This window comes from Drosophila ficusphila, unplaced genomic scaffold (genome assembly GCF_018152265.1).
Source record: "Drosophila ficusphila isolate 14025-0441.05 unplaced genomic scaffold, ASM1815226v1 contig_412, whole genome shotgun sequence".
Lineage (NCBI taxonomy): Eukaryota > Metazoa > Arthropoda > Insecta > Diptera > Drosophilidae > Drosophila > Drosophila ficusphila.
Window position 1 is genome coordinate 2,034,095 of NW_025064326.1, and position 22,682 is coordinate 2,056,776.

Consider the following 22,682-nt stretch of genomic DNA (forward strand, 5'->3'; position numbering starts at 1 on the left):
TCCTCTCGCTCACTCTTCCTCTTCTTTGCCCACCCACACATCTAAGTCCGCGGACTGCACGCACACACAGTACGTATACGCATTCAAATTGCGTATACGCAGCGCTAACCCTCGGAGAGTTTAATGACTGATAAGATTGGAAAGCTGGCATTTGCCTAACTGAATTAAAAAGAAATTATAAAGTGTGTGGGCAAAGGCGAATTTTCTAGAGGCCAATTTCCCTTTCTTGAAGCTTAAAATCTTTGAATTCTTAGTTTTGCCCAATCAGAACATAGATTTTTTACACATGTTCATTCTCATCAAAAACGGAAGAAGAAACTCACTTTACCCATTCCCAAATGAGTCAAATGCTTCAGTTTCACGAGACACATTCAATCGCCGAACCGCCGTTTGCTACTCTAAAAACGTCTCGAAACTTGTTGAATGACTTCTGGGTTGCCAATCAAGACCTTAAATTTCTATCGCCAAGTCGATATTCGAGATCAGCCGAACCAACACACGAACTTTTATTCATTTTTATTATGATGTAGCAACGAGTATTATCAGTCTGCTGAAGGAACTGTAAGCCGATAACATGACACTAACACGGTTCGTGAAGAAAAGCAGGTGAAATGATCTTGCTGTAAGCCGTTAACATTTGTAATACAATGTTAACAAAGTCGACTTAACATAAGTGTAAGGAGAAGAGAGCGAGAGAAAGAGGCTGCAAAGAGAGTGCACTTAAAAAAAAGATATAAGTCTTAACCCTAAAAAAAAATTATATCAAAAATGATTGTAGGGATCTAAAAATGTTCCGCTAATCCTTCTTTTTGCACAATACACCACCAAAATAGATTTAATAAATTGAAATTATTGAAAACCTATTTTTCTTTGTGCAAGCGCCATACGCACGTGCGGATCTTACGCGGTGGGAGAGAGATATTGAGCGCAGGAAGGCGAGCGAGTGAGAGAGGGAGAACAGAATGAATGTCATTCATGGGAGCAGCGACGCCGGCAGAGGCAGTGGCAGTGGGGTTTGGAGCAAGAGCGCTAGCGTTTAACTTTAACGGTCCCGCGATCAGTTCGAAATCGAAATCGGGCGCCGTTGGATGTTTTCTTCAATGCTCAAGCGCGCCGAACTCGCGTCGTGTGGAAAAGCGGAATAGAGTATAGCTCTCTGGGTTTCGCCGTGTTCTTCCAGCGTTTTACGTTCTACGTTCCCCAACTCGTTCGATCTGTCCGTCTTCTCGGTTCGGCTTTGCAATCCCCCAACCCCTCCTCCCAAAAATAATTCGCGTGTTATCAAAAATGTTTACAAGAAACCTACATATGTTTAATGAATAAAACAAAAAAGTTATTTAAGTTGCAAAAAAAGTGCTGACGATTTTAAATACCCCATCCGAAAACAAAAAGAAGAATTTTATTACGTTCCATCGCTTTTTGGGTGCGTTGTTTTTGTTACTTTATATTTTATTCAAGCACACATGAAATTGCACAAAATGAAAACTGACGTTTTGCTCTGGCGCTTTGTTTCGCGCGGGCTAATTGACAAATATAACAAAATTGGCAAAACGTCTCCACCTCTCCCGGTTTCTCACCGATTCTGTTTCATTTTCTGTTTCTGTTTCGGCGGCAGTGCATATAGGAAATTGTTGGAGAATTTTTCAAGCAGAAAGCCAAGGCGAACAAACATTTTTGAGGGACGCCGGGACGTCTGGCCAAATATATTTGAATTGCATTCGGAGTAATTTGAATTTAGAGTGTGTTTATCAACTGAAGTTAAAGTGAATTTGGTGCCAAGAACATTAAAGTTAGTTACTGTAAAGTATTTATACAAGCCCAATAAGGTTTGCAAAAATTATTCAAAGTGAAACTAACTAAAAGCTGTTCCGAAAAAGTTAGTTTGGTTTAAACTCTATTGAAATAATAATGAAAATAAAAAGTTTTAGAGGTTATTGAGTATAATGTACTTTGTTAAGTTTCAGCTGAAAAGCAATACAAATTGAGTAACACCAGTAAATTTATCTGAAGATTTTATAGGGCGAACATGATTTAAATGAACAGCTTTTTAGCAGGCTGCATTCAGTGAAGTTTTGTGCAATTTTTTGAGTTTTCTTTTATTTAATATCACAACTTATACAACTCGTTATTTATGAAAAACTGGCCGTCATATTAATTATACCTCTACTCTTCTCTGTTTTCATTATATTACAGTCTGCCATAAATTCAAGAAAATAACAGAAAAAGGAGCCAGACAAAGCCAGGGAATTATGAAATTTTAAAGAAATCCCCAAAACCCAAGACCCAACCGCCACGAAATATGTTTAATGCATTAAAATAAAGGAAACGTGTTTAAGGCGAGTGCAAGCGAAAAGGCGAAACGAAAAGATATATACACACGCGTGCATATATATTTAAACAAGATTTACATTTAAAATCCTCCAATACACACGTACGTATATTTAAACTGTGGCGGCAACAGCAATAACAGCGAGCTAAAGCGTTCACAAAAAGGTGATAATGATTATTTCCAAGGATCTTTTCATATTTGGCGAACAAATTTTTGCAACAATCATACCAGAAGGTGGAGCCGCAGCGCTAGCAACCCAGCAGCAGCAACAACAACAGCAGCAACAACAACAGCAGCAGCAACATCAGCAGCAGCAACAACAGCCGGCAATTATAAATTCAACAGCAACAGCAACAGCAAAAGCAACAACGACGACGGCAGCTCCGTTGGTAATAAACTCGACGGGATCGTCAACAGCAGCAGCAGCGGCAGCCGCAGCAGCAGGAGCAGCTGAACAAGTTGTAGAGGAGTCATTAAAAGTAGCAGCAACAACAGCAACAACAGCAGCAACAGCAGCAACAACAGCAGCAGCAGCAGTTTTAGCAGCAACACTACCAGCTAAACAGGAAACAGTTGCAGTTGCTGCCGCCTGTGTTGCTCCTCGCAAGTTGGCAAAAATTCAAAAAATTCCAAAGGAACCCGAGGAACTGAGAGCCAAGAAAAAGGCAAAGTGTGAAGTGGCAGCAGCAGCAGCAGCGGCGGCGGCGACTCATTACGAAAAAATGCCAATGAATTTGATGATCGTGGAAAGTGTTGAGACAGTCGATATGGGATCATCGGACAATGACAACGAGGCAACGGAGCAGGTACCGTTGGTGAGTGCCAGCCGACGCAACCTGGCCAAAATAGTGGCCGATTGTCGCCTCCAAATCGAAGTGGAGCCGGCAACATCGGCGGCCACCGCTGCGCCGCCAGCAACATCGGATGCGGCAGCAGCAGCAGCAGCAGCAGCAGCAACATCGGTGGCAGCCAGCGATTCTTCGGCATCATCGTCGTCGTCATCTTCCAGCTCGACATCCTCAGAATTTACGCACACATCACAGACAACGATACCAAGTACGGATAATCTAACGTCATCCAATGGCCTGGCCAATATGGGCAAAAGCATTTTAGTCGATGCCAAAAGGTGAGTGTTCAATCACCGGTGACCCAATTTCAGAGCCAGAGCAGAACTCGTACCTACATAAATCGAACTGCGACTTTTTTTGCATGCAGGCAGACCTCCTCTCTCCTCTTAATAAGGAGGGGAAAGTGGAGGCGATCCAAGGGTAGATCGGGCTTTTCTAACTCTGGGTTCTCATGGCAACATTGTTGGTCGGTCTTGCAACCGGTTGCATTCGGTTGACAGTGAGTTGGGGCCCGATTTATACAGTTTGAGCGGGAACAAATTACTCCTACTCCTCGAGGCTCAATAAAGAATTCAGTTTCAATCGCGCAGTAGTTTGGCAGTAGCTTCTTTCATTAGTCGGTGCTGAATTGATGCACTGAATTGGAATTCAAATTAAATTGCAATTGGCTGACTGCAAGTGGATAAGAAAATTTGAATAAAAACAATAAAGATAAACATTTGAACAATACATTTTTCGTAACAGCTTTTAAAATATTTTTATCAATGACCCAGCGTTCTAAAAACTAGTTTTAAAACTCAAACTTCCTGAGATTATCGCCTTGTTAGGGGATACTCCCTTCGTTGACTCCGACAGGAAGCAATATCTGGTTGGTCAAATCTTCCTCCAGTTGGCATCCTGCCAACCCCGTCTTCGGGCCAACAAGCTAAAACAGGTCAAAACTGCAGTTTCGCCATAAAATTGGGTTACATCTTGCACGGAGACACAAGGAAATAAGGCAACCAAAAAAAAGTCGAATAGCAGAAAAACGCATGCACTTTCGCACTGAAAAAAATATAAAGAGAACCGAGTTCTCCGCAAGGAGCAGGTTTTGAATGTGAGCTGCTCGTTACTTCAGTTTTGTGGCCCAATCCCCAACTTTGTTGCACTTAAAGGGGATTATACACAAGCTCACGGCTTCGTTGTCTTGGTGCATCCTGCATTTTTTGCATCGGGCTACGAGTTTTTAAGCCACGCCAGCAGCTGTTGACTTAGTATTTCTGCTCTGCTAATTTTGTAGAAAATGTTGAAAGCTTTACATCCTTAGTTTAATTTCGACATAAGCGATATTTCCGGGTCAACAATTTAACTGTTTTAACTGTTGAACCTTACATTTTGGAGAATATCACAATTTAAGTTGCAACTACAAGAACAATTGGTTTGCCTCTTGTTTTTGGGGGTGAACTACAATTAACTTCAAGTCGGTTGCACAATTATTTCGGCATGCCCTTTGGAGGGGCCCAAATTAAAGTTTGGCTATAAAGCAAATACGCTGTGAAAATCAACATAATCATTGCTATTTGCCGAGCTGCAATCTGTTGCAATTCGCGAAAAAGCCAAGCGGGTGGCTCTGACTTAAGTCAGCTGGCCAGCAGATTCAATTATTTATCTTAATTCGTTTGTCACTCCGACTGACTGACTGCGCGGCAGACTTTGGGTTAATGCCGAGATCGAGTTCGCACAAGTCTCAATTATGTGTTGGCAAATTAAGTAAATTAAATTACAATGAGAACATTGTTGGGTCGGTCGATGGCTGTCGAGTGCAGGCTTCATTATGTGCATTTAACATAAATTTTTCAATTATTATGCGATTCAAAGTGCACTCGGCGTGGCAGCGTTCTTTTTTCCGGCCCTCACTCACTGTTCGAGAATGCAATACCAAGATCTGTCTTTATTTTTCCCTATTTGCCGTTCGCTTCTCTTGGCCGAAGAGCAATTTAAATGCATTTTATTTTCTGCATCTTTTTCGCTGTTTGCCTTTATCTGGTGGCACGTTTTATTTTCGCCGTGGCTCTTGTGATTATTACTGTGTGTTTGCTGCTGCAGTCGTTGCTGCTGCTGCTGATGTTGCTGTTGCTGTTGTTGTTGTTGTTGTTGATGTTGCTGTTGTCGCAATTTTGCCTGAAATTGGTTCACAGTTGACCCAGTTTTGGTTGCAGCAGCAGCGGCAACAAAACGGCAGAGGAATCGATGCTCGATTTGGCAGCAACAAAAGTAAAAATAAAAAAGTACGGAAAATAAGAGCATCTACGGTAGCAGCAACTTGTTGATCGCGGAATGCCTTTTAACTGGTAATGAGTGAATCATTCAGAACAATTTTGAGCATTTTAATTTTTACATAAGTAAAATTGTATCATAAATCAAATCTACAATTGTTCTTTGATTTATATAACCGAAGCATACAGAGACTGTAGTATTTTAATAACTGAAGTATTGTGGTAACTGAAGGAATAACTCGGTTTTGTTTAGAATAATTCGTTTTATTGATCAGAGCGCTAAACATGAAATGGAAAACTCATCTCACTTGAATTCCTAAAATCGAAACAATTGGTTCGGTTCACATTTCAAGCGTTTATGTTCCACTTCAGTTTGTTGAACTTTGCTGAACACAAACAATTGATTTCGCTCCAAAATGTGTTTTCCAGCTATTTATTTTGCCTATGCGGCTTGTGGCGAGTTTTACTGGAAATGCTTTTGAAAGTGGAGTAGGGGAGGGTGGTCCCATACCGACCCCCTAAAAGGCAAAGGCGATAAAGGTGAGAAAAATCAATTTTTCAGTTCAGTTCAAAAAAGTACTATGTAGAGGGATCAGTTTACTATACATCTAAATGATTAGTAAGTGCGTAGGTGCTTTGAAGCGTTAGATATTCAGGCAAATATAAAACTCTACTTTTTGGTCGTACTCAAAAGTAGTGGTCCGAAACCGACCCCCTATTTCTTAACAGAAAAATTTAATAACATAAAATAGAATTTAATGATTTTGACGTTTATTAAGAAATATATTGAAGGTTCTTTCCAGAAAATAAAAATTAATGTATGAAATAAAGGGCAATGTAGTCAATTGATGAAGTCTGAGTTGTCCTCTTTCTCATAGTAAGTTTTCGCGTTGTTTTCGCGTAGTTTTTCGAAAGCCGCTCGTTGATGACTGTCTCTTCGCTTTCTTCTGATGTTTTTGCTGTTTCTGTTACTTTTCTTTACTGAATCTTGTTTACTTTTTCATATTTTCCATCAAAAATACGCTATGACATATTAAGGGGGTCTTCCTATGTGATGGGTTGAAAAAATCGATTTTTTTTTTTTTTCATAAATTGCTCCCTTAACATGTCTAGAATACGGTAGTAAAGCGATTTTAGAAAATTCGAAGTCGTTTTAAAGATACAGCAGGTAAAAGAAAGAGCGGTTCGAAGCGCTGAGTTGGCGGTTAGAAACTTTAAACGCGTTTTTCTCAAAACTGTGTTTTTCAAACTTTCCTCCATTGTATCTCAGAAACGGCTGGACCGAATTACTTGAAATTTACAGGGCACACTCAATATATGTAAACGCATGGAATGAACTATTATCAATCGAAAATTTTCAAAACTTCGATTTTTTTATAGCAAAAAAAAAAAAAAAAAAAACGCCAAATTTGCAACTTTTTTTTCAAATGTCTATCAAAAATCCAATTTTTTTTATATTCATTTGATTGTAGTTCATTCCGTGCATTTAAGTCTACAGATTAAAACGCCGTTTACTTTTTTTTTTTCGGATAAGCCGATCAGCCGGAATCGTGGAGGAAGTGGGAGCTCTTTTTTTCGAGGCGGGGGTGTTCAGAGCGCTGTAACTCTAGTTTGACCAAATATTTTTTGCTGAAATTTTTTATTTATACTGTCCAAATATGTGTTAATAAATGATAAAAAACTTGAAGCTCTAAATATTTACTGGTCGTAGAAAAAAAATCCTAAAATAACCCTAAAAAACAGGCCGTCACATAGGAAGACCCCCTTAAGCTGCCAATAAATGGGGGTCGGTTTCGGACCATCGCCTAGCGGTCGGTTTCGGACCACCACGACCTTTTCTGATTAACTGCTCGGCATTAACTAAAGACGCAAAGAGCGATGTAATTCTAATTATGTGAGTGAAAGCTAGGACTATCAACGATCAGAAAAATTTACTCTCCGATTTTTATGCGGAGAAAAAAAAATTTAAGCTCAAGTTCAGTAAAGCTCAAAAATAAATGTCACAGGCCTTGAAACAAAACAAACGGAAAAATTGCAGTGAAACAAAATAAGTCAAAGTGGCTATCTATCTCCAAAATGTCTGTGTTATAACAGCTTTTCACTGAAGTTACCGACAATTCGGCTAGCATCGCCATCTCTGAGAAACATGGGGGGGGTCGGTATGGTACGACCGGTCGGTATGGGACCACCCTCCCCTAGAGCAAACCATAAAGAGTACCAAAAACATAATACAAACAAATCCAAGCTAAGGAGGCTGTACATACATATATGTAGTTTAATGCTCTTCCTTCAAAACAATAAATTCGAATTCCGAATCAAAGAGCGATAGATCTTTTTCTCTTGAGTCGGCTCAGAACCCCTCAGGATCAAATTTATTGCAGAGTTGATAAACTTTTGGCAATCCAAGCAACAGTTTCATTAGTTGGGTAAACCGGTTATTAAACCCGTATGTAGGTCAAGTTTTAATATGATAACGCACACATAAATTCGGAGAGAAATCTCGAGGCGCGTCAAATGCAGGCAAACTCCAAATGGCGCAGTAGCTAAATTTGGGTTCGGGTTGATTTCTTTTGGAGGAGCGTCAGATGCGAATCTCTAGGTAGCTAAAAGGATTGAGGGCTAGATGAGAATAGGCGAGAATAGTTTTTTGGGGCAGGTAAAAAGGGTGCAGCTGGCTTCACAAAAGCTTTTCCCCGAAAAATGAGGCTTCCTTTGCTCCCTGGTCCTTTTGCTATTTTGAATCTTTTGTTCGAAACGTATTTGCATAATAAAGAATTTTGTTATGTTTTTTGTTCGGATAAAATATTTGAGAGTCGTTAAAAATTCTAGGTATAACTATAGCATTTCAAGGTTTCAAGGAAGGAACAGCAGAAAATCAGTTTCGCATAGTGTGGCGTATGTAATGTTACTTAAAAGTAAATTTAAGCTGATATTTAAATATTCAGTTATTGCCACTTCATCTCAAAGTTCCCTAATGCTACCATAGATCATTTCCAAGCGTGGGCGCCCAGATGCATCTGATTCCGAGCTGTGATCTAGAAATCCCCGACGAGACATGACAACAAAAAATTGCCAGACGACCGAAACAGGAAAACGCATTGCGCAATGCAGGGCAAAAAAATCAGGCGAAAAAAGAGAATAGAGTAAATAAGGCGGAAAAATTGCAATTTATTATAATTTAATCTAGAATAGAAAACTAAATAGAGTCGCAGCTGGGTGCCTCCGACTCCCCGACTAAGTTCAGTTCTCCTCGCTGCGGCTGCATACATTGTGGGCCTGGGCTGTCTGCCCTGTTTGGGTTTTATCTACCGTTAGGCGTGCAGTGTCAATAACACGGTGTGCGAAGGCGACGGGGCTACTGCGCCAGAAAGAGACGGCGCGAAGCGGGAGCCACGTGTGCGGGGGCGTTGATGACTGACGGTCGGCGGGTCGGGAATTGGCCATGGGATCGGGAACGGGAACGAGAACGAGAACAAGAATGGCACTGGGAATCGTAGTGGGAGTGGATGGGCTAGAAGGAGAGAGGCAGAGAGCCAGATGGAGGCGGCTAGAAAGAGAGGGGGGCTTGCCGGGTGCAGCCGCTGCAATGGAGGCCAACGTCGCTCTTTGACAACTGTCACTGTCACAGTCACAGTCACTGAAACCGAAGACCAACGGCGGCGACAGTTTGCCACACTGGTTCCACATCACCTATAAAATACTTTAAAAATATAAGAACTTTGATGGCCTCTTTGATAATGATATGCTTAAATATTTTTCAAGAGATCTTACTATTGTTCTTTAGCAATTTAACAAGTTGGTTACTTCCTGGCATATTATTTTGACCATTCATTTGCAAATAATTATATTGCAGAACTTAAAGCCAAATATTTTTAGCCTTGTTTTTATTTTTTTTATTTTTAAATATGTTACATTTTAGTAACTCCAACACACTGTACAGTTGACAATGTCTGTGGTTGGAAGTTGCATATGCTGTGGCTTTATTGTTGTTGTCGTCGCTGATGTTCCTTAGCAAACGAATAAAAATTAACTCAAAAATAAATTATTGTCATTGCCATTGTGGCCAATTGTTGGTGTTGTTGTAAATTAGTTTAAATTGCGGTTGCAGCGGTCTTTTTATCTGACGTTATTTTATTATTGCCGGCTTTCAAGAGCTCAAATTATAGTTGTTGTCGAGTGCATTCACTTCTATGGCAAAGATTTAATGACCTTTACAAGTTCATGCCGAATGAACGTTCTTGAACCCGGCAGCCCCATGATTACTGCATATTTCATTAGTTTATTTATTTGTTTGGGTCTCTTGGGGGTCCCACCTGGCGTATGAGCATTTTTCTGCGATTTTCCGAGTTGTGTTTTAGAAACTTTATCATCTTATTTATTACATTATCGAAATAATTTGTTCAAATAAATTTGTCGGATTATAGAAACCATTTATTTTACAAACAATATATGTATATTCGCACAAAAAACATTTTCGAAGTATTTCCTCCAAATAAAATTGGCGTCTCGCACATTTGATAATTGCCGTACAAAAACGAAGCAAGGAAACTGGAAACTGTTGCATAACACGCACATAAAACATTTCGTCTAACTATCCATTTGGCCCGGCTGACCAGCATTAAATCATAAAAAAATCTCAAATAAAAATCAGCCACAGCAATAAAATGGCAAATGCATTTAACCAGACGTCGAGCCATAAAACTAATTGCTATGCTTCATTTTTTCGCTGGCTCGCTTTGAATTCGTTTTGTGTAATGACATTAGGCCAGAATAAATAACTAAAAAACAAAAGGAGACTGAGGCAAGAGAATTGCTTTTAAGGCGCTTCAACATCAAATCTCAAAGTTTATGAGTTGCATTTTTTCTTTTGCTTAGTCGACTGAATGGACTTTGTTTGTTTTCGCACCAATATTTATGTTTTTGTTTGTATGCTTATCTTTGCTTAATAATACGTTTTCTAAATTCTAAGAAAAATACAAAATAATTATAAAAGTTTGTCTCAGATTTCGAAATCTTCGTATAACCTAAAAGATACGAGAACTGTAAGTATAAAATACTAGTTCGTCTTCACAATTTTCCTGAGTGCAATTGCGTGTTCTGCTGGCAGCAGAGAACTTTTGGCCAAATAATGGAAGGAAAGCCAAAGACCACTTCAACCTCTCTTTTTTGTTCTTTTTCTGGTTCTGAGTTGCCATCTGTGATCTGTTGCCAAGGGGACCGGTGCCCCATAGAGGATTTCGTGAAACCCATAGACCTACATTTTAAACAAATTGCCCCCCATCGCCCGTCTCTTTCGCTCGCACGTTGCGTGTGCCCGATGCGATCAAGAATTTCAGAATTTCTCGGGTTCTTTCGCTTTTCAGCCGTTTCGAGTCTTTCTTTTATTTTCGGTGGTCGGGTTGACTTCCAAGAAGCGCCTGCATTAAAGCCGGCCCAATGAAGATCAACTTAATGATGATGAAGCAGAAGATGCCCAGAAGATATCCCAGAGTCAGTCAGTCAGTCACTCAGTTAGTCAGTTAGTGTGTCTCTTGCCCGCCGCCCGCCTTCTCCCTCTCGAATTCTTCTGAAGCCCCGTCTTGCGGCATCAGCAGCCTCCTACTGCCAGCCGTTTCTTCTAATCGCGTCTTCTCGTTTCTGCACCATCATCAGCTTTTGTTTGAATACCCTTGTTGGGGGTATTATAACCATACAAAGAGTTTTTATAAATATAGGGTTTTCAAAATGTATATAGATTTGAGTATCATTCCTTATTGTATGTCCTTATAGCCCTGCGTTTTCCGAAACTTCCACTTTTTTCTACACTAGAAAAAGCTTGTAGGGTATTCAAGCAATCATTGTTAAACTTTAGACCCCGTTTCTTTTATTGTTATTTTGTTGCTATCTGACGACTGCGTCATCGCAGCAGCAGCAACCACAACAAAAACATCAGAAGACTGTGAAGATCGTGCCTTGTCCGTCTCGCTCTCTCAGTTCATCTCTCTCGCTTCCGCTTGCGGCAGTGGGTCTTCACTTTCGCCAATTCTGAGCTCCACTTGCAGGTTCAACGGCCTGCGTCGCAGTCGCTGCCTCTTCCTCTGCCGACGCCGACGTTGACGTTGGGCGCCATTCGCACGTTTTATTTGTGCTGCTTCTTCTTTTACGATTTTGTTGTTGTCTTGCTCGTTTTCTCTCTTCCCCCTTCTCCACCTTTCCCCACCATCATTTGTATGTTTGCTCGGTTGTTTGTTTGTTTTTCGCCTTCGCTTTGCCCTGCAATTTGTGGTTTGTGTTTACCTTGTTGCATTTCATTTCGCATCATTTCATTCTATTTCATTTATCCTCTTCCTTTCTCCTCCTCCTCCTCCTCCTCTTCCTCTTACTTTTTTTTGCTGACTCATCGCTCTTGCCATTTTGTTCTTATTCTTTTTTGCGGGCTATTTGCAATTATTCAAGGATTTTTATTGACTTTAGACAACGATCGAGGAATATGTAATGAAATCAGGAGCTTTGATTATAAATCCCTTTCTTTATTTATATTTCTGTTTTCTTTGTTCCTACTACGAGTTTCGCGAATGGCAAATTATTTAAATTACCAACCAAACTCGTCCAAAATAAGTAAACCAATTTCCCCATTCACCAACGGGGCTAATTTAATCACACACTTCCGCCAAGTCATATACAACAATCGTACGCCGACATATTCCGCTGAACTTTCCCACAATTGGGTTAAGTCATTAAGTCGGCTGTAGTGTGTAATTTTAACAACTACGCCCAAAAATTACGATGACTGGGGGCGGGATAGAGGGGGCGTACCAGATCGCACTATAATTAGACTATTTACCGTAAATGGGCGAACGAAACAAGCTCATCGACCATAATAACAGGCATTAAAATTATATTTGGAACGTAATAAAAACATGCCACGCCCTCACTCGAAATTCAAACCTATACTTACGTGATTGGTATTAAAATGTTACCGAAATGCTTAAGTGCTTCAAAATAGGTAATACCAAATAAAAATACCAGAATAAAAAATTCTAAATATTTTCGTACTGAAAGCTGGTGTTCATATATGGACTAATAAGTTTACAAAAATTTAAAATTCAATGTCTAAAATGACTAAATGAAAGTTGGGCCAGCCAATTCCGACCAACAAAGTTCAATGCTCACTTAATTGTCTTGTCTGGCGACCGAAAATTGGCTCAAATTGGATTGCGATGCTCGGCTGTCAGATGCAGATACTTTGGCTGCGAGATACACTTTTTGACAGCTGCAAGGCCACGAAATACGTATTATTTATGCGGGGAGCCAGCTGAATTTACACATGGTGTGTACAAAGTTGCAGATACTTTAGACTTTTCTCCGCCTTTCGCCGGGTGCATTGTTTACGACATTTCGCTGCCTCATTTTCCGCAGTCAAAGACATTTTTGTGTCGACTTTTTCCCCAGTTTCACTCGGTTTTCTTTTCTCGAATTGTCTTCGGTGTGGGTTGTGTCGTCAGATAGCGACTCACACTCATGCGGGGTGATAATCGCCATTGGTTCTCTTGCATCTTGAAAGTTTAGAAGGGATTGTATGCGAAAATTGTTTGAAGATCTAATTCTTGATTTAAGTGGAAGGCTGTTTTGGTAAGTTAATGTAAACAGTGAAGTCTTGAAATCAATTTTAGGTTACCCAAAGCCGCGTTAGGCTGTTCCGCTGTTTACTTCCTTTTCGGCAAAGGCAACAGAAATCGCACTCAACTGCACCTCCAATATTTGCCCAACTAATTCACACTGCGGGCTTTGTGCTTTGTTTTATCTACGTCTATATATCGGCGTTTTAACTGTTAAATGAGGTGATGCAACTGCCGCCCGGACCGGCCAAACAGACAGGTGTGAATCGGAATTCTCAGGTGCTTGCGCTGACCCAATTGCAGTGGCACTTTCAGCTAATAAATTGCATTTAGCATTTCTTTCACTTGCGGCTGCTTTCATGCGACATTTTTTTCACCATGCAATTTCAACAGCATTTTTATAATTTTTACATAGTTCATAAAGTTTCCTGAAGCGTCTCGGGGAGAAAGTGCGTGAGCCAGAGCTGCAGAAAGGCAAAGAAAGAAACACTAGAAACTGTGTCAATTAATATGCTAAATTATACACATCTCCAGATCGCCAGATCGCACCAGCGGGTGCGGGGAGCTGAGTGGTTGAGGTGGTTCGCCGGCGCAGAGACGCCCCAGATGGATGCCAATCAATTGCCAACTAGGAAGCATAATTCCCAGCTCAGCTAATTACCACACAATGACGTGAAAGTTCGTGAAACCGCAGTGGATGAGGCTGCAGAGGCAGCCCAAGCCCAAGTCGATGCCAAAGCCAAAGCCAAAGCCAAGCCAAAGCCGAAAGAAGAAAGCGCTTTCTTGTTTCATTTGCCATATATCTCGCCTGAAAAGTCACGGCACAGCCGCCATTTCATCTGCGTTTTGAATCTTTATTGCAACTTGAACCGACGGCTGCCGGCGACGCTCGAAAGCACTCACTCGCTGCCCGCCCGGCAAACAAAAAGCGCCCGGCGAACACATGTCGTATGCGCGATATTTGCTTCCTGCCCCCACAAGTGGCATCAGATAAACACCGCCAGCGCACCACCCTCTCTCGAAGTCAAGTGGCGGGCAACAAGTGGCACTTGACTCGACTTGGCTTCGCCAGCCACTGCCACTGCCTCCGCCCCCTTTGACATCAGCACTCCCCTTTTTCTTTGGAATGGTTTTGACCCCACATTTCAATTACGCCGCCAGCAAGTTACGTAACTTTGCTCCCGGGTCGTTGGGACGGCCATTAAAGGTTATTCGCGGGGGTAGTGGCTGGGTGTCACATAACTTTTCACGCTCAATGCATGTAACATATTGTAAATTATGGGCTATTGTAGTAGATAAGCATATACAAGTGCAGTTTACAGGTGGTAGTTTAAGTAGTACTTGAACTAATTGGGGATTGCTTTAAGAAAGATTTTAGAGATGATTTTCTTAACTGAAACACCATTATCCTTATTTATATTACACAAAATTATTAATTGTTATTCAGACTTATAATATAGCATACTTTTGAGAGTTACCTTTGTTGCAGTCCTTTCAAATTAAAGGATACGAGTTAAGTCTAAAGATTAATCCTCGTTTTAAGTTGGTCAACTCAGAAAGTAGTTTGGCTTAGTTGGAGTTCTGCTTTCTATTGCAATCATCATGTCTTCTCGCTCTTGCCACCTTTCCAATTCAATTAAACGAGGGAAAAAATAAATGAATAGCCAAGAAGCCGAAACACCCACACAGCATTGCGGGAAAAGAGAGAGAACTTTGAGAAACTGGTCTGGCCGCGGATACTTGATATCAATATGCATGATATGCATGCATAAATTACGTATACGACATGTTGTTCTGCCAGCAGTGGGCTATCTTGCCACTCTCTTTCGCCTGACCTGCATTTCCCCGATTGGCGATTCCAGTCCCGACTTGAAACCCAAAAAACTCGAAAAGCCTTGGCACATTTGTCAAAAGTGCAAAACAAAAATCGCACACAAATGCTTAAATAATTTGAATAGTTCCCCGTTCATAGCAGAAGGCCACAAATTAAGCCAGCAATAAATAACAAATCAAAAAGAAATGACCAACGAAAAAGTCAAATGAAATTCAGTCAAAGAAGACCCGCAGCCCCAAGAAAAAAAACACTGCCAAAAGAATTGGGTCAGTAACACGCCGAAAAAAAGAAAATAAAACAAGTCGAAGAGGAGGAGGAGGAGGAAGAGGAAGAGGAAGGAGCAGGCACACAAAGAAAGAAGCAGATCCAAAAGCGAGGCACGCAAATAAAAAGTCAATTGAGCGTGGTCATAGCTACAAAACCAAACTCGTATAAATGGTAAAAAAAAAAAAACAATGGCAATGACGCGACAATCAGGAATTTTTTCAAATGTTTTAGGAAGTTCAATGAAAGCAGAGCGACGCAAAAAAAGAACGCACGACAAATTTTTAATTAAAAACAGCACATCAAATAAATTGCACAAATTTGGTGACCCAATTTTTAAATCACTTTGTTTTCTATTCATCTATTTATATTGAAATTATGACGGCAGAAAATAAAACAAACAAAACAAAAAGCAAAACAAAGGCAAAGTCAATGAACTCTTCAAGCCCTTGCACAGCTGCGTTCAAATTAATAGGAGTAATTAAAGGAAAAGACTAGTATATGCTTAAGAACTTTAAGGTGGAGAGTGTATTCTCTGAAATTCTAAATTATTGACAAGCTAACTAGTTTTTAAGTCACATTAACTTAGTGACTGAAGTGGCAACTATGTCACTTTTAAGGCTACTTTAGAATATTTAGAATATTTTCGGTTGTATTGCTGGGCAAGATAGGATAAAGGATTAAAATTGTGAACTCGTCTGTTTATACGATTTATACGTATCAACGATCATCTGTTTTATTTGGCAACTTGTTTAATATCGGTCAACGTATTCACAAATACAATGGGCAACAAAACCCATATTAAATACGACAAAAAACGAGATAAGAATTTAAAAAATTTTTCTTTTGATTGCGTGCTACACACATACACACACACACACTTGCACACAATGGGATCTGTATGCAATGCCAAACTTTCACGTAATTTTTGCGATGTCTCCATCCTGCTCTTTCTCCACCTTTCTCTCTCCCTCTTTGCGTGTGTGTGAATTATATTATTTTGTTGTTGCTGTTTTTGTTGTTGTTGTTGCTGTTGTTGGTTTATTTTGGCGTCTGTTTTGCTTGTTGTAAGAGTCAATAACCTTTTCGCGTATTCAAGAAGCCAGTTCCAGTTCCTCGAGGAGAGTTCCCCAAGAAAGCGACGCCAAAAAACGAAGATTTAGTTTTTTTTCCGCTTTGTTGCTGGCCTTAATCAAGAGCCGAAAAAAGAAATAATGAATGGCATCATAGCCGTGGGTTAGGTAAATTGTTACCCGGTTACTTGGTCAGTAAGTTGGCTTTCTTGGCCCCTCGGAGGAGGTCACAGCGGGCTAATTACGTAAATTATTGAGTCTGGGGAAACTTTTGGGGAAGTCGCCGTGGGGCTAATGGTCTCGCCAGCTTTTCGAGAGAGTGCTTTTAGAAGTTTAGGAAACAGATGGAGTTAAGATCGCTCAGATCAAGATTACCTAATAACAAACTTCTGTAATTGGAATAGGAAATGTTCTTGGCTAAATAAGATTACTAGTTAAAGAGTAAGGATACGTTGTTTAATCTTCATTACTTTGATGGTTTACGGTTTATCAATAAGAATTTTTTACCTTTTACTCCCAAAACATTTTTCTTCGAGATTGGATTTTAAATATCCTTTCTACAGAACTGAATTTTCCCATTATCCAAGGTCTTTGACTGTTGGTCTACGTGATCTTTGGCACGCAACCCCCGAGCGGAGCTCGAATGTCGTTTGTAAGCGGAAAGAAAGTTAAATTGACAGTTGAAGCAGGGGGCCTGCAGAAACCAGCGAACTCAAAATACTTTTCCCAGACACACCAACAGTTTCTCCCCCACAAAGCAGAAACTGAACAAAAATTTGGCTCGTGTGAAATGACCCCGAAAGTGGGGTCACGTGTTTTGCCATTTGAGCCACAAATCACTGTTCTGTGCATCGTTCGCATTTCTGTGGAAACCGTGTCAGTAGTTCGAACGCTAAGCTCATCTTAGTGGGAAGGGAAACTACTTGCAATCGCCTCCTGTCAAACTTTTAGTTTGGAAAGTTGGAGCGTCGGGGTTTCTTTCGCAAGCGAAAGTATTTGGTTTCCCAGAAACGCAATGAAAAGAAACCTATATGGTCTGAAGCTCTTAACTCCAAATCAACTATATATTCTTTCGTACTCTTGCGTCGACATTTTTATAAGCCATAAAACGGAAAAGGAACTGAAATAAAAAGGAAATCTTACAGCTGATTTTCATTAAAATATATAACTGTCATCAGGTTCTCAAAAACTGATAACAGACTGATTGGAACGTCACTAATTGCAAGTTAAAATGAAAACTTTATCCTTTTCGGTTCGGTTTGGGTAATTGAGAACTGACTATTCGACCCGGACATTGGCTATTGTAGCGGAGGGGGATCAAAGGGGGCGGGCGGGGGTAATGGGGAGCTGGGGACTGCTGACGGCAGGCAGAAAAAGCACATAAAAATAAAATGTATTCATCAGATACTTTGCATGCAGCCTGTGCGAGTGCGTGTGCCTGCGCTGGTATTGGTGTGTATCTGTGAGCTGTGGCTTTGTTTGTCGTTGTTGTCTGCTGACTGCATTGACCCCCACTCAGGCCCCCTATCTGGCCGTCCCTTTCCCCGCGGCACCGAGCCCCGCCCCCCTCCCCCGGACCGCCTCCCCCGTCCCGCTCGCACTCACGCAGCTAGCGAGTGCGGTTCAATGCACTCGACCGGACTCTCTATTTACTTTCGGCGCCTACCGGAGTCGATCGGCGGAATTTACATTTCTCTGTATAATTTGTAAATTAAATGTGCTGCTCTTCACCGAATAATTTGATGCTGCCTGGATGGATGCGGTGGTTCGGTTTGGTTTGCTTCGTTTCGGTGCGGTGCGGTTCGCCTTGGTTTGCTCGATCCACAAATAGAAATAGATGTTATAACTATAACGGCGTTATCTACGCTCTATTCATAAGGCGAAGGCCCATCTGGCCGAGTGGGATATTTAAATAAATTTGATAGGTACACAAGAACAGAGTAGAATCCACCATGCAAGAGGCTATTGACTCCCAGTGCCTCAGCCAGTGTGCGTGTGCTCGTGTCTGTGTGTGCCCTTCTGTGTCTGTGTGCGTGGTGGGAGTAAAGTCGAAGCATTGACCGAGAGTCGGGAAACAGAAGAAAGCAAGTGAGAAGGCCGCCGGCGGCTTTTCCGACTCCAAAATACCCAAGATACCATTTAAACCAAAAACTACTCAAAAGTGTTTGTTTGGACTATATAAGATTTGGAATCTGGGAAATGAAAGGGGAACAGAAAGAGAGAGAGAGAGTAATTATTGAAGTTTCTCGTACTACATACATATACTTAAAAAAAATAATAAATAAATAATGAGAATTATAAGTGATGTAAATTTAACAGCTTAAAGGGTATCCAAAATATTTTTCATATTTTCTTTGAATTCTGGAATTCTTTACCAGAAGATTTTATAATATCAACTTAGATATTCCAGTTCGAAAAACCCTATATATCCGTACTATCTCTTCGAATACTGGGTATCAGAGCATTACGAGCACGCACCGCTCCAGAACTCTCAGCTCCATTTCCACTCCGATCAACGCGCTCTCTTCGCGCTGGTGTGCGTGTGTGTGTGTGTGTGTGCGTGTGTTTGAGTGATAATGCGACCGCCACACATGTGATATCGGCGATAACAGTTGACAGTGGGAACAAGAGCGAGTGCGAGTAACTGTATTGTATATTGTATATTGTATCGCCATATCCCCCGACTTTTGTCGCACTGATTTTACTTTTGCCTTTTGCCTGCCCCGTGGGGACATTGACTTTTGTTTTGTTTTGTTTCGCACGAACATCAACAAAAGGTTTGTGGCGTTCCGTTACATGATAATGCGGGAAAAATATGGAAATTTAAGTGATAAGAATAAGGAAGCTTTTGAGTGCGTTGGGAAAATTTCACTTTAAAATCAGCTTGTGCTATTACTTTTATTCGCTCTGTATTTAAATGTTTTTATTTTGACATTTCAAGCGTAATTATCCTATCTTATCTCTATCTCTCATTATCTCCCGTTGCAGCAACTCCTATCACTTCGATAAGTGCCCGGTCAGCCCGCAGAAGCAGCATCACAACATCAACATATGCAACAGCCACCACCCACATCACCACCCACAGAGTCAGCCGCAACACAGTCTGCAGCTGACTTTTCAGAACCTGAACGTCTTGCACAACGAACGCCAAATACTTTCCGATGTGAGTGGATTTGTCAGGTAACAAGATCAACGGAACAAGAGCACCCAAAATCCAAACAAGCAACTCCATGCTGTGCTGCCAACTTTAAATTATAAATAAAGTACCTTTAAATAATAAATCGCATCCAATCTGAGTAATACAATTCTGTATAATCGATTTAAAAGTTGGTAGCATCAGCACCACTCAGCCGCCTGTAACCAATAATCCAGCGTTTCTCTCTTTCCCCAAACCACTTTGTTGCAGTCCCTGCGAGGTCCTGGCCATCATGGGTCCTTCGGGCAGTGGAAAGACCACCCTGCTGGACTGCCTCAGTGGCCAGCGGCACATTGACAGCGGGAGTGTCTTCCTCAACCGCGAGCCGCTGACCAAAAAGTGGCGCCGGAGGATCGGCTATGTTCTCCAGGAGGAGATCTTCTTCCCGCAACTGACCCTCCGCGAAACGGTGGTCTACACGGCGCTCCTCCGTCTGCCGGAGTCGATGCCGCGGGCGGAGAAGATGCGCCAGGTGGACCACATCCTGGACGCCCTGGAGCTGGGATGCTGCCAGCAGACCAAGTTCGGTGACTACCTCAACCGAGGACTTTCCGGAGGGGAAAAAAAGCGGGCGAACATCGCCTGCGAACTGCTCACCAATCCGCTGCTGATGCTCCTGGATGTAAGTTGATATCTTGCTTTCTTAAATTCTAAATTATATAATCATTTTGTTTGTAGGAACCCACTTCCGGGTTGGACAGCCACTCGGCCATCTCGCTGATGAAGGTGCTCAAGAGGTACGCCCAACTGGAGCAGAAAACCATTGTGATCAGTGTGCACCAGCCATCCTCGCAGATGTTCCACATGTTCGACAAGCTCCTGCTGCTCCACCAGGGACGCACTGCCTACTTCGGGGATGTGCACAACATCTATCGGCACTTCGAGGAAATCGGGGTCACCATCAAGCCGCACTACAATCCCGCCGACTTTGTGTGTAAGTCTAGGTTCACAGGGATTCTTTTGGATTCTTGATTGCATCTTAAGTACAAGTATTAATCACTTAATTCTACTTTCCAGTGGAGCAGTTGAAGTCGCATCCGGACATCCGCGAGAAGCTCTTCATCGCCGCCAAGGAGTCCCACGGAAATTATCTGAACAGGAACTGCATCACGAGCAGCCACAACCACCAGGTGGTCGGCAATCCGGAGGGGATTGCGAAGGGCAAGAAGCAGCCGGAGAGCATCCTGATCGACGACATCATCAACAACTACTACAACAACCAGAGGTCCGGCCGGCACCACCACCACCACCAGTACGAGAACCTGCACCACTCGGGCAACAACTGCCAGCAACTGGAGGAGGACGAGGAGGCGGCCCAGCAGCTGGTGTGGTGCGCCGCCGACTCGCAGTCGAACTTCAGCTCCTGCGCCTCCAGCGACTGCCACTCGTACAGTGCGTCCAGTCCTTCGGCGGGACACTCCGCCGATGACGAGTGGCTCTCGTACCCCACCAGCTTCCACACCCAGTTCTGCGTGCTGTCGAGCCGCAACTTCAAGGAGGCCAAGCCGCGCATGCTCTCCAAGCTCAACTGGTTCCAGACCATCGGCCTGGCCCTGATGGCCGGCGCCATCTGGTTTCAGTTACCCAGGACAGAGGAGTTCCTGCACGACCTCCAGGGTTGGATGTTCTTCTCGCAGACCTACTGGATGCTCTTCGCCCTCTTCGGGGCGCTCAATTCATGTGAGTCCTTTTCTAAAGATCGTTTACTATAATTAATCTAATTAATTTTTATAGTCCCCTCGGAGCGAGAGGTGGTGAGCAAGGAACGCCGCTCCGGGGCCTACAGACTATCCGCCTATTATCTGGCCAAGATGTGTGCCGAACTGCCTCTGGTGATCACTCTGCCCACGGTCTACCTCATGATCAGCTACCCCATGCTGGGCTGCACTAGGTAGGGATAGTACATCCAATAATAATAATGGATTATTTCATTTCATTTACTCTTATTCAATACCCGCAGCTTGAAGCTCTTCTTCCTGATGCTCATCTTCCTGCTGATCAACACGATTGTGGCCCAGAGCGTGGGCTTCTTCATCGGAGCCTGTTGCATGGACATGAATGTGAGCATCACCCTCAGTGCTCTGTACACGCTGGCCACCCAACTGTTCGGCGGATACCTGTCGTCCCGCATTCCGGAGGGCCTAAGTTGGATCCGATACACCTCGATGATCCACTACGCCTACCAGAACATGCAGATTCTCGAGTTCCGCGAGGGAGCGGCTATAGGGTGAGCAATCCTTAAGATGTAATAGAATTGTTTTAACTTTATCTAATTAACTATATTTTATTGGTTCAGTTGTGGCTCGCCAAGCAGCTACGAGATCTGCAAACAGCAGTCAACCGAATTCATTCCATACGAGGAAATACTCAAGGCCCAAAACTCGACGTCGCCGCTGTGGCTGAACACGCTGATCCTGATGATGTTCTTCCTGGTGTTCCGCTGCCTGGGGTACGCGGTGCTGCGCTTCCTGCGGTGCCCCAAGAAGACGTGATATCAACAGCTATATGGAACATCAATCAATCAATCCGAGCAGACATCGAACCAGTGATACGTAATTAGTTAATGCCTCCCGTTTCCCGTTTCCCGTTTCGCGTTTTCCGTTTCTATAACGCTACAACTGATCAAACTTGCTAAATTGCGCCAACTTGTGATTCAATTTACTTTCAAGCCACACCATTTATGTTTAGCGATTACCCGAGTATAACTACGATTATCCTTACGATCCTAAAATCCTATAATCCTATAGTTCAGTTGAGGTTTGCGGATGGGCAGTGCGGAGAACTGTTTGTAAACGTTAATATTGTTTTGTTTTACGCATTTTAATTGTTAGCCGTTTATGTTATTACTGGCTATTTTGCCGCAGGAACACGAGAATAGAGGATGGAACGCCCAACTTTATGTTTTAATGTACGTTTTAAAGCCCCAGGAAGTAATTCAGCTGTCTGCCCGATTCCCCAAACCCGCACACGTATATCTACATATCTGTATGTTTAAATCGAAAACGCTAGTAATTTTGTAGAATATTGCAAATTTTTTTCGCTTGGGAAAAAACACTGTGATTTAGTATGCTAGATTTTTAATTAGTTTTAAAGGGGCGGCACCAGCGAATGGTGCTCGTCGGGAGAAGTGTAAAGCAAATAATGTAATTACAAATGGAGGAGATCCGCACAAATGTGCATGAGCCTACGGCCTAAATTGTATTTTGTTTATATTATCTAATTATATGTAATTAAACTTATTTAAATATACATGCAAATGTAAGCTGAACTAAATGCGTTCTCTAA

General features: G+C 42.1%; 1 protein-coding gene across 5 annotated transcripts; it reads left to right on the top strand.

Annotated features, from left to right (window-relative positions):
* Nucleotides 1-1,061: 1,061 nt before the first annotated feature.
* On the top strand, nt 1,062-22,650 carry LOC108092444 (ABC transporter G family member 21). 5 transcript variants are annotated; one of them, XM_017192025.2, is made up of 9 exons: nt 1,062-1,423; nt 2,194-3,455; nt 19,190-19,381; nt 19,608-20,019; nt 20,076-20,331; nt 20,415-21,077; nt 21,132-21,288; nt 21,358-21,624; nt 21,694-22,650. In XM_017192025.2, the coding sequence occupies exons 2-9, from the start codon at nt 2,500-2,502 to the stop codon at nt 21,887-21,889; spliced, it is 3,099 nt and encodes a 1,032-aa protein (XP_017047514.1). In that variant the 5' UTR covers nt 1,062-1,423; nt 2,194-2,499; the 3' UTR covers nt 21,890-22,650. The 5 variants fall into 5 exon arrangements, with proteins under 5 accessions (XP_017047514.1, XP_017047516.1, XP_017047515.1 ...); XM_017192027.2 differs by lacking the exon at nt 1,062-1,423 and adding an exon at nt 1,617-1,789; XM_017192026.2 differs by lacking the exon at nt 1,062-1,423 and adding an exon at nt 1,787-1,876.
* Nucleotides 22,651-22,682: the final 32 nt, after the last annotated feature.

Bases quoted from the DNA above. Each gene is read 5' to 3' on its own strand.
- LOC108092444 (XM_017192025.2), top strand. From the start codon at position 2,500: ATGATTATTTCCAAGGATCTTTTCATATTTGGCGAACAAATTTTTGCA. The intron at 19,382-19,607 runs GTAACAAGATCA...ACTTTGTTGCAG, and splicing joins GATGTGAGTGGATTTGTCAG to TCCCTGCGAGGTCCTGGCCA. The intron at 21,078-21,131 runs GTGAGTCCTTTT...TAATTTTTATAG, and splicing joins CTTCGGGGCGCTCAATTCAT to TCCCCTCGGAGCGAGAGGTG.